Genomic DNA, 12,654 nt, shown 5'->3' with positions numbered 1-12,654 from the left:
AAGGAGAACAGATCCCTCTGAGTTTTCAAACCCAGAGTTGTTTTCAAACCCAGCCCAGGTCCCTGGGCTCAGTACAGACGTGCACTGGCCACGCTTGGTGGCCTGGAGCTGAGGAATATATACATTGTTAGACCAGACCAATGGACTGTCAGAACCTTTTCCCTTCATGCACGCTGACTTTGTGGATCCAGTTCTGCCAAGAAAGGAATTTCCCAGCTTGAATGTCTGTTCCTGGGTGGGACCTAACCCTGCAAACATTAACTGACAGCAATTCATTGCCCCATATGTTCTAACTCTGAGCAGGTACCTGAAGTGCAGAAGGACACAGCCCCAAATACTTCAGCAACTTTCTTCTACAAGATTTCATGGCTCACAAGCCCTGAAAGGAGCCTGCTGTTCCCCTCAAAAACAAGTGAAACCATGAAAACAGCAGCACTGACACTCCTGGGAGCAAGGCTGAGCTCTCCAAAAGCCACTTGGTGCCTTAGCTGGAGCTGCACAACTTTGGAGAGGAGGAGGAGGAGGCAGCAGTGGTGGAATCCAGCTCTCCCAGCAGGAGCAAGCATCACTTTCTTGTGGTCCCCTGTGAAATCCAGGTCATGCTTCTGTGGGTAGAGCACAACCAGGACCAGTCCAGGCTTTTCTGGAGCCCAGCTGCTGAATGGGATATAAATGTTCCCAAGGCTCCAGGGGAGAGCTGGGCTCAGGGAATGATCCTCATGGCACAGCAGGTCACAGGACAGCAGAGTCTGAAGCCTCCTGGTTAGGCTGTGGAAAGAGTACCAACATCCCAGAGCAAAACAGGAAGGAAAAGGAAGCTACTGACGCTGGAAAGCTTCAGGCAGCATGGAAAGGGGGACGTACACAGCCCCAGCAGAACCAGTTTTCCTTGGAAGACAGAAGTCATCACAGCCTCCACCATGCATTGAGCCAGGGGAGGTGACCCGAAAAGCTACATTTCATTCCCAGTCCTTTGGTCCTTGGATCAGCCCTTGCAAGCCCATGATGCTGCACTTGCTCAGTGTTGTGCTGAATTTTACCTCCCTCGCTACTGAGCAGCACAAAGAACCTCCACTTGGAGATGAGGATAAAGCAGCAAGAGTTCTGGAACATTCTTGTTCTCCAGAAATTCCCTGAGAGACACAGGGAGGGACAGGGAACATCCTGTCTGGGGGAGGGAAGACATCAGGCCTCAGCACCGCCATGGCCAGGCCTGGTTCTGCCACTCCTGTCCCATGGCAGATCTTCCAGAGCTGAGGCACAACTGCTGGAAAGGCTCAGAAAGAGGATCAGCAACAACAGGAGTGAATTTTCAGTTCTGCAGCTCCCAAGGCTCCAAGCAGGTGTCACAGGTTTGGGAGAGGGCACAGAGAGAAAAGGACTCAAAGCTTTCGGGGTGTCAGGTAAGTTCAGTATCAGTGCCGGGGACAGAAGGACTCCCCAGTGTGACCCAGGCAGTGCCCACGTCCCCCGTGCCCACACAGAGACCTGCCCCAGCTGCCAGATCCCTGCAGGGGCACTGCTGGGGACACACTGGGACCAGTGATGGCCAGAGCCTCCACTTGGTGGAGACAGCAGCGCACAGGAGCCAAGGGAGAACCTGCCAGAGTCACCTCCCACCACCGGGTCCCCCAGCCACCCTCTCCTGGTGGCTCTGAGCTTGGTCGTCAGCCTCATGCCAGCACCCTTCTGCATGAAGCAATGCAGGTTTAGTGTTCAGTGTGGCCTTCCAGGGGTCAGCTGCACCTCCCTCTGCAGGTCCAACCTGCATTCAAACATCCATGGGCTGATGTTCTCTGGAAGAGGATATTCCTGTTCTCCAAACACAACACTGCTTGCACAGGACAAAAGCTGCTCAGAGCCATCAGGCCACAGAGGAGCAGAGTGCACAGGCACAGCTGGCTTAAACCCTACCTCCTTCCACAGGGGGATCTAACTTCTTCTCCATGGCTTTGCCCCTTCCTGGGAAATACCAACCTCCTTCACTGTTCCATGTCTTGTTTTTACTGAGCTGTGGGCCCTGGCAATCCAAGAGGCTCTTCCATGCCGAGGAGAGGAGGCAGAAGCCTTGGGATCACACAGTGCTCTGGTGCCTGGTTGCTCCTACAGGTGAGGTCCTGTTTCACTTCCCAGAACAGACTCTGTGATTTCCAACATGAAAGAGGCCAACAGACATTGCACTTGCATGTATCACTGCTCTCACTAAGTAGGCCACACAGCCAATTACTGTAATACCAGCTCTGCCATCTCACAATGCTCATTTCAACATTGCTGCCTGCTTTGATCATCAGACTTTCATCTTCCGATGACGTTACGGCCACTTTCATGTCAGACACAAGTGTCTGAAGGCAGAAGAGATTTCAGAAGGCCTTAATGAAGCCTCAGCATGAGGAACTGGAAAGGCAGGGGTAAAAGTGGGTTCCTGGACCCATTCGGGTACAACTTCCTTGGCCCTACACCTGTGGCAGCTCGTGAAGGCCTCCAGTTTCAGCAGAGCTCAACGATGCAGCACAACAATATGGGCCAGAACAGTTCTGGGTGTGAAGCCTCACCAGCATCAATGCAGGGAGAAACAGGAGGGCAATGCCAGGAGCTCTTCCCGAGGAAGGACAGAAAGGAAAGGCTGGGTGCTGACCCTGCTCCCCTCTGCACGGTGACACCACCCACAGATCCAGCAGCCCCTTCCAGCTGATCTCCTGTGGCAGGAGGGCAGAGAAGGGGGCGAAGGCTGCAGCGTGGAGCAGTTCTGGGCCCTGAAGGGTCTCCCTGGCTGTGATGAGCAGAACAGCAATGAGTGAAAGCAAACGAGGCCCGTCAGCTGCTGCAGCCACAAGAAACTCACGCTTGCAGTTTGCTGTTTCTGATCTGCAGTAGCATCCTCATAAATAATGAAAGTGACTAAAAGCTACTTAAAAAACACACACTCCTCCCTTCTGAAAGAATGAGGAAAAAAACCCAATTATAAAAGGACATTTCTTCCAGCTAGGAATAATTTGTCATGTAATTCTCTGAAGACAGCAACAGAAACATGCGTGCTCCATGCTCCCTTTGAGTCATCTGTGATTGCATATGTACTCAGATGGCTTCTAATGAGGCTATTTTTACAGCACACATCCTGCTGAGTTTTTGGGGAGGGGCAGAGTGAGATCAGTGAAGTATCAGTCTTCAACATCAGCTCCTCAAAAGGAGAGGAAAAGGAAACACATGTGGACGAGGATGTACCACTCTGAACCAACACCTATGAACAGCTCTCCTGCCCCAGCAGCGAATGTGGAGCATCTTTTGTTTTTTTCTAAACAACACTCAAGCTGGAAAACCCAGAGATCATTAGTGCCTTGATGATATCAATGCTGGCCACGTTGCACAGGGCTCTGCACACGTTGCTCTCGTGGAAGCTGTCCCTGCTCATGGCAGGGGGTGGAACAGGATGGGTCTTCAAGGTCCCCCCCAACCCAACCCATTGTGTGATTCCGTGGTGACACCCCTCGGCAGAAGTCAGGGTGTGCCCAGTTAGAGTAAAACTGAAACACATTTTGGGCACTCCTTGGAAGGTTCTTCTGGTCTGCAGCACCAAAGAGGATTCTAAAATACTCATGGGGACCAAGCAATGGACACCTTTGCAGAGGCCAGCAGGACACCAGCACCAGTGGGATGTCCCAGCTTGTCTTCTGGAAACCAATGTGCAGTTGGCTCATCCAAGGCTAAATCAAAAGGCCTCGGCTGTCAGAAACCAAAGGAAGTAAAAAATGGGGGAGGCTGAAACTGGGCTCAATTTACAGATGTCTGCCATGGTTTTACAAGAACCAGAAGGTTCCTGTCATGACTGGAGCTATGAAAGTGGAATAGACAGAACACATGTAAATGAACTCTCATTTTACATGGAGATGATGAAAGCAGAGACAAGAAAAAGAAGGATCTAAGTTGAAAATCTGCTTGTCTGATAAATTAGCTGTGGTGACCTTCCCACCCCTCCCCATTGCTCTCATCTGCTTCCTGGGGCAGCCCAGGGGGGTGGGCCCCATGCCTTACACCAGGAGGAGGTGGAGATCAGAAAGCAGAGGAACTGCCTGGTGTCCTTCACTGGGGACATCTGCTGCAGACATCACCAGACAAGAAGATTTTCAACTGCAGGGTTAAAAGAGAGAAAAGCAGGAGCTGTTTTCCCAGCGTTACAGTCGAGCTCCTGGCTCCAGGCTCCAGCCCCAGCTTCAGATGTTCCCTCACACCCGGAAAGGCAAAGGCACTACCCCAAGCTCCTGTGTCACAGTGTCCAGAACTGCTCCTCTCCAAGGGACTCAACCCCCGCTCCTTGCCACAGCTCCCAGAGCCTCTGCCAAAGCCCCTCTGCAGCCTGAGCCTGCATCCTTCAGAGAGGATGTCCTGGTGCTGGAACAAACACCCCATGCTGGATTCCTCCTCTGAGGGATTATTTTCTGGAAGAGGCGCTGTACTTCCAGTGTGGATTGCTGCCTCTGGTCATTGGGCATTTGCTGGAAAGGAGATTCTCTTACTGGGAATCTCCCCTCCACAGGATAAAACCTTCTCTGCTGTCTCTCGAATGAAGCAAAGCAAACACTTCCTTAATATACACTGTGTGCACACTAAAATATCCCTTCTGATCCTTGACTCTTTCCATTTGGGAGCCTGTTCACATTCCAGAGCATGGATACCCAAGGAGGACATCCAAGTGTGCCACCAACACTCTGGGTGGCACACATGAAGGCAGCATGTGCTGGTCCATATGCCTGAAACCCAAATTTTCACTTGGTCACAGAGGGGTTTGTGGTCATCCACGTTCCACCAGGAGGTTTCAATTATCTTCACAATCTTCCCCAATGCCACTGTGAATTCCCAAAGTGTGCATTTAACTTCTGAAAGGTTACAGGAAAAGCCTGCTCTCTCCTGTCCTGATGCGATTTTAAGGGGATGGGAACTGCCTCCTCCATCAGCAGTACAGGAGAGAAGACATGCTGAAGAATAGACAAATAGCAAAAGCTGGTCAGAGCTTCTGGGCATTTTCCACGTGCAACATGCTCTTGTGACCCTCGGGATTCAAAGACTTCAAGGTCCCTGAACGTGCTCCTGTGGTCTCTGTGCTGGCTCTGTCCATGGCCCAGGAGCTGCATCCTTGTGCTTGGCTGGGCTTCTTCACAAGGCTGCTGGGTCCCCTCTTGGAATCCACGACCCTGAACATGCTGCTCCCTCCTCCCCTGACCAAGGATGAAGCTGCAGCTCCTGGAGGCTCTGAGGCCCTCGCTCCAATTCAGTTGGACCTGGGGACATCAAACTAACTGGGCACACAGAGAAAATCCCTGAGGCAGGAGAAGCAGCCCAAACCCTGCCCCTATCTGGGACATATTTACATCCTCTGCTTTCTCTCTCCAAAATAAACTGAAATCAGAACATGAGGCCACATCCTTCTGCAGGCAGAAGTGTGACAGTAGCTGCCATTCAGGCTTTCCTGGGAGAAATTTGCTCAATAAATACCAATATTATTAAGGAGTTCATAAATTTAAAGGACATGAAGGCTTTGTAGAAGAGAGATGCCTCAGGGAAGTTCACCCCCTGCCTCTGAGGGCAGCCAGCTCTTGAAAACAGATGTAACAGCTTTCAAAAACCCCAAAACACTTAATGCAGCACTCGGTGGTGTGTGTGGTGTCAGTGCTAAAAACTAGGAAAAACAAACAAACAAAGCTGAATACTTAATTTTTCCAGCTATCTGGGTCTACTAGAACACACAACCTTTCCTGACAGCAAACTCTGCTTCAGGAAGTCCAAGAGGAATTTAATCTTGCGTTCATTCCTCAAGGGACACTCGGCAGCTCTGAATCCTTCAGAGAAGGTAAACTCCAGGACCAATCAGCCTGCCTCTCCTCTGGAAATTAAACATTAAAATACAAACCAGAACAATAGTCAAGAGCCACAAAGAATTCCTAAGGTATTAGCAAAACAAATTCCCTTCAGTCCTTATTAGGAATATCTTGAGGACGGTTTGAAGAGGAAAGTCTAACCAAATATAAAAAAAATTTGGCTTATCCAACAAAAAACAATGGCGCACTCTTTGCCAAAAGCAAAAGAATTCAGTCAGATAAAAAATGCGACACACAAATGATGCAGGTTAAAAACTGAATTTAAGATGATAATGGAATAGCTGCCAGCGTCTTTAAATTTTCAAGCATGGAAATGTCAACAGAGACAAAGAAATTCAGGGGAAAACAAAGAGAATAGATTAAGGATTTATTTATATCAGTGAAAGAGCTCTGTGTTCCTTGACTAAGAAATGACTGAGGGGGTGAGAACTGAAATGGCCACAGGTCTCCAACACACCACGAGGAGTGAGGGGGTGACCCAAGGATTTCCTGGTGGCTCAGCTTTCCTGAAGGCTTTAGAACTGCCACGTCCTGGTACTTTATGGCTCCAGAAAGGGACGTTTCTCCACCTGACACCATCCAAAGCTCTGCAGGACTTTGGCACTGGGCAAACTGGTGTGCTTTACACAGAAAATACTCCTGTCCCTCGGAGCTGGGATGTGTTTGAGCGCTGTCATCTCCTTGTACGTGGACATTTGACCTTCTTTTGGGTTTCAAGGAAACCTGCCCGGGTTCCCCACAGCTTCTGTCGTGGTTGTCATATAGAACTGAACTATCCACTGCTCTAAAACTGGCCAGAGGGCACTTCTGAGGGGTTTTGTGCTGGTTGGTTGGTTTGTTTCTTTTTGAAGATGGCTGGTGAGAGCCCTTCAGTGGGCACCAAGGCTTATTAAATTCCTTGCCTAATTAGTAAGAGTTTTCTCTTTTTCTGATGCAGGATGACTTGGAAGCTTCTTGGTGCTCTGGGACTGAAAATCCCACAGGCTGCCTCTTAAAGAAAGGGGAAACAATTCAAATAATTTTCTTTGGAAAAAATTCCTGGGAATACTCAGCCCCAGGCCCGTCCCTCCACAGGGTGTAGAGCCCTCTCCTGAGCTTCAGAGGACCACAACCTGAGAATTTGTCCTTCCCCAGTGCTGGGGGCCTGGAAGAGGAGCCTGAAGGAGAGTTGGTGCCATCCCAGGGCACTCCCTTGGGTAACTAAGGAGCTGCTCGGGAGAATGTGTTCACAAAGGACAGAGCAAGGAATGCAGGGAAGAGAGGGAAAGGTGCCACCAGGGAGGCTGGAGAAAGGTGAACTGAGAAGGAGCAAAGTGGGTGCAACCCTTTCTCAACATCTTCTCCTCCCAGGGCTCCCCAGGGAATGGTCCCAGCCCCAAGAGCTCCAGGAGCATTTGGACACCACTCCCAGGGATGCCCAGGGTGGGATGCTGGGGCGTCTGTGCAGGGACAGGAGCTGAACTCAGTGATCCTGGTGGATCCTTCCAGCTCAGGGATTCTGTGATTCCATGGAATTCACATCTTCTATGGCACAGACTGAAACACTCAGACCCCTGAGGCACCACGGCTTGGTTTGGAGTACCTGGGAAAACTGCACCATGTCAGAGCTGGGAAACCTCCAGGCCCAGCCCAAAGCACCCCTGGGAACTCCTGCTCTGCTCCCACCTGGGCCAGCACCCAGAGCTCTCCTGCTGGACCTGCACCTCCCTGAGCCCTTTCTGGGAGCTGCAGCCCAGCGCTGTTGCTGCTGCGCTAAAGGAGAGCCACCCCTGGCCTGGCCAGCAGCTCCCAGCCCTGAAGGCCTGGATTCCCCCTGCTCCAGGAGCAGAGCTCCTCCCCAGCTACATCTGTGCTGCGGGCGGGCTCCCGGCTGGTGAGAGCCCCGCTGCCGGCGGGCTGAGCTTCCAGCTGGCTCCGTTCCCTCCGCAAACAGATGCAGCTCCTATATCAGGGGCTGATTTATTCAGCAGGAGTCTCACACATTAAGTGTAGTTAAGTCTGAAAACAAATCTAATGACTTTAAAATAAATAGCCAACAGAGGACTCCAAACTGAAATTCCTCCTTCCTCTGACACCCGCCATATAAACAATAATAATTATATAAAACCGTGTCTAACACATGACTACACAAGGCTCTGGTGACCAAGAAAAGCACACGCTGCTTGTCAGACATAATTGCACATTTGGTTTTTCAATTATTTCTTGTCAGGATCCAGAGCCCACCATCTGAACGCTGACATTAATTATTGGGAAGTTGTTAGTGCTCCAACAGTCTTATGGAGACTCCCAGTGTTCACCCTGAGGCTCCCAGTGCTGCCCCACAGTGCCCTGCTGTCCCACCAACCCCTGGGACGGTCACACACCAGACAGGGACACCCAGCCTGGGCCACCATGTGCAGAAGGGGCTTCAGAAGAAGCTTAAAGCAAGTCTCCAGTGGACATCAGCAAGGAACTGATCCCCTGCCATGTGCTCACGCACAGGATGGGGCCAGACCACGTCCAGCACTTGGGCCACCTGGAGAGGAGGCCTCCATAAGACCTGGACCTGCTGGAGAGAGTCCACAAGAGGCCACGGAGTTGCTCCAAGGGCTGGAGCCCCTCTGCTCTGAAACCAGGCTGAGAGAGCTGGGGGTGCTCACCCAGAGAGGAGAAGCTCCAGGGAGAGCTCAGGGCCCCTTGCACGGGCCAAAGGGGCTCCAGGAGAGCTGGAGAGGGACTGGGGACAAGGGATGGAGGGACAGGACACAGGGAATGGCTTCCCAGTGCCAGAGGGCAGGGATGGGTGGGATATTGGGAATTAGGAATTGTTCCCTGGCAGGGTGGGCAGGCCCTGGCACAGGGTGCCCAGAGCAGCTGGGGCTGCCCCTGGATCCCTGGCAGTGCCCAAGGCCAGGCTGGACACTGGGGCTTGGAGCAGCCTGGGACAGTGGGAGGTGTCCCTGCCATGGCAGGGGTGGCTCTGGATGGGATTTAAGGTCCCTCCTCAGCCAAGGCAATGTGGGATTCTGTGAATCCAGCCCATGTCACCCCTGTCACCGTGTTCCTGCCGAGTCCCCTCCCGGCCCCTCTGAGCTCCCAGCTCCTGACATCGCACTCCCACCACATCGCTGCCCATCATGCAGGAGAACATCCTGCCTTTTATTGGCTTTTAATTTGCTGCTTTTTAATTTTGTTGACTGTCTCTTTTTTCCTTGCAAAAGGAAGAATGAAGCCTCTGATCTACCTTTTCTGGAGTGTTCAAAAACACGCACAGCTTTGTCAGGTTGTCTCTTAGCTGTCATCTTCCCCAAGGCAAGCAGCCATCTCTCTTCTGGCTGCCTTCAAGGAAGAGGGCTTTTTGTGCTCCTAAGAATTCTCTTCACCTTTTAAAATCTCCCATTGCTGAGCACTCACTGAGGTGCAGCAACCACACAGGAGTTAATGGGGGAGGAGAACAGCAAGTGCTCTGTCAGCTGCACACCCTGACCCCTGCTCTTCCAACAGCAGCAACAGGCCTGGAGCTGGGGGTGGTGGGAGCACAAACCCCTGGGCCTTCAGAGCTTTCAGGGTTTGCTTGAAACAGAATAAAATCAACTCACTGCAGTAAAAAAAGAAAAATAGGATTGACCCAATACCACAGTCATCACCTTAGACCAAGCCTGCTACTGTGAAAAAAAATTATTGCACGAAGATAAAGTCCAGGTAACTTTGATTATATTATATTATATTATATTATATTATATTATATTATATTATATTAATTATATTAATTATATTAATTATATTATATTATACTATATTCTATTATATTATATTATTTACATTGTACTATATTCTATTATATTATATTAATTACATTGTACTGTATTCTATTATACGATATTATTTTTGCTTATATTTTTATTGATATAAATTAATTGTTAAAAGGTTCCTCGATGGTTTGCAATTAGTGAGGGTTTCAAGCAGCAATGACTTTGAGAAACATCTATCTTGTGTCTCCATCCACTGATGACCTCACAGATTCAGTCGGAGCCACATTGCTACCTTCAATCACTGACAGCTTTCTTGAAATATTACATTTTGATTCTTTTTTATTATTTCTAAATGGACTTGGTCATCCTCATTTCTTTGACCATGTTTTGTTCAGTCAGGTAGATGATCAAATGGGTTTTGTTTCCACTTTTCTACAAGGAAAAAAAGCAATGACCAGCCTCACACTCCTCTGGACATACAAAGGAGCAGGGAAAACAGAGGGAAGTTCTCCCACCTCGCCAGGAGCTCCATCCCTGCCCTGGAAAGGGCCATTGCTCACTCCTGGGAGGATGTTCTGCCCCAAGGGCAGCTCAGGCAGGGGAGATGGACACCCCAAAAGTGAGATGGATACCCCAAAGGTGAGATGGACACCCCAAAGGTGAGATGGGCCCTCCAAAGGTGAGATGGGCCCTCCAAAGGTGAGATGGACACCCCAAAGGTGAGATGGGCCCTCCAAAGGTGAGATGGACACCCCAAAGGTGAGATGGGCCCTCCAAAGGTGAGATGGGCCCTCCAAAGGTGAGATGGACACCCCAAAGGTGAGATGGGCCCTCCAAAGGTGAGATGGACACTCCAAAGATGAGATGGACACCCCAAAGGTGAGATGAGCCCTCCAAAGGTGAGATGGACACCCCAAAGGTGAGATGGGCCCTCCAAAGGTGAGATGGACACCCCAAAGGTGAGATGGGCCCTCCAAAGGTGAGATGGACACTCCAAAGATGAGATGGACACCCCAAAGGTGAGATGAGCCCTCCAAAGGTGAGATGGACACTCCAAAGGTGAGATGGACACCCCAAAGGTGAGATGGACACTCCAAAGGTGAGATGGACACCCCAAAAGTGACATGGACACTCCAAAGGCCAGCTCTCACATGGAGGATGCACTCGCCCACTTGCTGTGGGAAACCCTCCAGTGAGAGCTGCAGAACTGAATTAAAGGTTGGAACAAAGAATCCAGGGGAAGGCAGTGATGCCTGGCTCCTCTCCCCTTGCTCCTCAGCCTGTGCTTTCCTTCCAAGACTTCCTTCAGGCTAATTCCCAGTGAGCCACCACTGCTGGGCCACAGGTGAGCCACACCCAAAGAGTGACAGAGAAGTCTTCTCCTGTGACAGACATCCAGTGTTCCCCTCTGCCCAGCTCAGGGGCACTCCAGACATGTTCAATGCCAAGCAGTGCCAACTGGACAAAAAGCTGCCAGGAATGAGGGGATTTAGTCCTGAAATGCCACTGGCAGAGCTGAGGCACCGGGCAGGCACCAGCCAGCACGGCGGGAGCGTCGGACCTGGCAGAGGCTGCACGGTCAGCAGTGGGAGGCAGGGAGGGCATCAGCAGCACAGCGGCTCCCAGATCTCACTGGACGTGCTGTTACACAGCAGGATGAGTTTTATCTAAGGAATAAATCTTTCACAGTGCTTTCAACGCCCTGGAGGGGACAGGAGGCCACAGCCCAGGGCAGACCCACCTCATCATGTCCCTCTCCAGAGTGGGAGCAGCAGAGACACCTCTCAGTGGGATCACAGGGGAATAGGGTGGTGGGACACCTCTGTCCTCTCCTTCTGAAGGACAGAAGGGTCTGCACAGCCCAAGGTTTCCATCCAAGAGCCCCGCCCTGGGGGCACTCAGCTGGAACTTCCCACACCACACACAAACCACCTCTGCTTTCAGTCCCCAATGCCAGGATGAGGCCAGCCTCCTACATCCACCTTTCCAGCTATATCCAAAGGGGGCTGCATGGACACTGAGCTCTGACACCTGTCCCACCTTTGGCCACCCCGTCTCCAGGATGGAGAGCACAGCTGAGCAGAGCTGACCCACCCAGCACACCCCAGCCCTACCTGCTGGAAGAGCTCCTCCGCCCACTGCTGTTGCTCTCCTCGGCCTAGGAGATGAAAACAGAAAAGCTGGTTAGGTTCAGAAGGACCAGGCTGCTCTCCAGCCCAAACTTGGGGTTCTCCAGGGCTGCACACATGCCCCGTGCTCAGCTCTGAGCCTCCCCAGCCCATCCCCTCCGGTCACCCCTGTGCCACCGAGTCTCAGGCAGGGATCCCTGGGATGCAGAGCCACGCCATGGCCAGGCAGGAAATCAGGAATGGCCAAATTGTCCAAATGTCCACGCAGGAATGGCCCCGCTCCAGGCCCAACACCTCCCCTCGTTAGCCCCGTGCCCTAATTAGCCCCTGCAGGCCCTGGCAGGGCTGAGCAGGGAGGGCCCAGGGTCTCCTCTCGCCTCCTTCCCCGGCTCGCTGATGAGAGCCTTCCTTGGAAAGACAATATTATTCCAATCCCAGAAATTTTATTTCTGAATTTGTGCAAATACAAGTTAAAAGATATTAGCTGCATTTCACATTTTGTGCAAATGGCAGAAACAGGCAATTCATGTGCAGCAGGATGGGGGCCAGCCAACGATTTCGATAAAATAAACCCTTTTTTAATTTAAATGCTAATGCACTGAATTAAAATTTAATAACTGAGGAAATTGAAAAGCCGAGCAGGAATATTGGAAATAAATCCAAGCAGAAACAGCTGAAATTAAAAATTCTAGAGAGTGGGAGGATAGCAGCTAAGCTGTCTTATATGATTACATTTTTTTTTCTTTTTTTTTTTTTTCAGAATGAAGGGGGGAAGGAAAAAAATCCTATCTTTGGCTAGCTGTAGGGCAGTAAATCGAGAGTGCTGTGATTTATTGCTCAATTTTCCTGAGGGAAAAAGGCTTTCTTTCATGCTGAAATATTTCATAAATTTCAAGCCAGCATAAATTCTTAATTTAAAAGTTA

The 12,654-nt window shown here is 50.8% G+C and overlaps 1 protein-coding gene across 18 annotated transcripts in view; it reads right to left on the bottom strand.

Annotated features, from left to right (window-relative positions):
• ZNF618 (zinc finger protein 618) overlaps positions 1-12,654 on the bottom strand; it is a 151,774-nt gene that overhangs the window by 73,912 nt on the left and 65,208 nt on the right. For 16 of the 18 annotated variants that reach the window (XM_068211595.1, XM_068211602.1, XM_068211606.1 and 13 more), the window contains exon 2: positions 11,716-11,759. In XM_068211595.1, coding sequence (XP_068067696.1) covers positions 11,716-11,759 — 44 coding nt within the window. The remainder of the gene's footprint in view (positions 1-11,715; positions 11,760-12,654) is intronic. The other 2 variants (XM_068211598.1, XM_068211599.1) reach the window with 2 other exon arrangements.

The sequence above is a fragment of the Anomalospiza imberbis genome, chromosome 21 (genome assembly GCF_031753505.1).
Source record: "Anomalospiza imberbis isolate Cuckoo-Finch-1a 21T00152 chromosome 21, ASM3175350v1, whole genome shotgun sequence".
Lineage (NCBI taxonomy): Eukaryota > Metazoa > Chordata > Aves > Passeriformes > Viduidae > Anomalospiza > Anomalospiza imberbis.
Note: the sequence above shows the minus strand (reverse complement) of the source record. Positions and strands in the feature narration are given on the sequence as shown.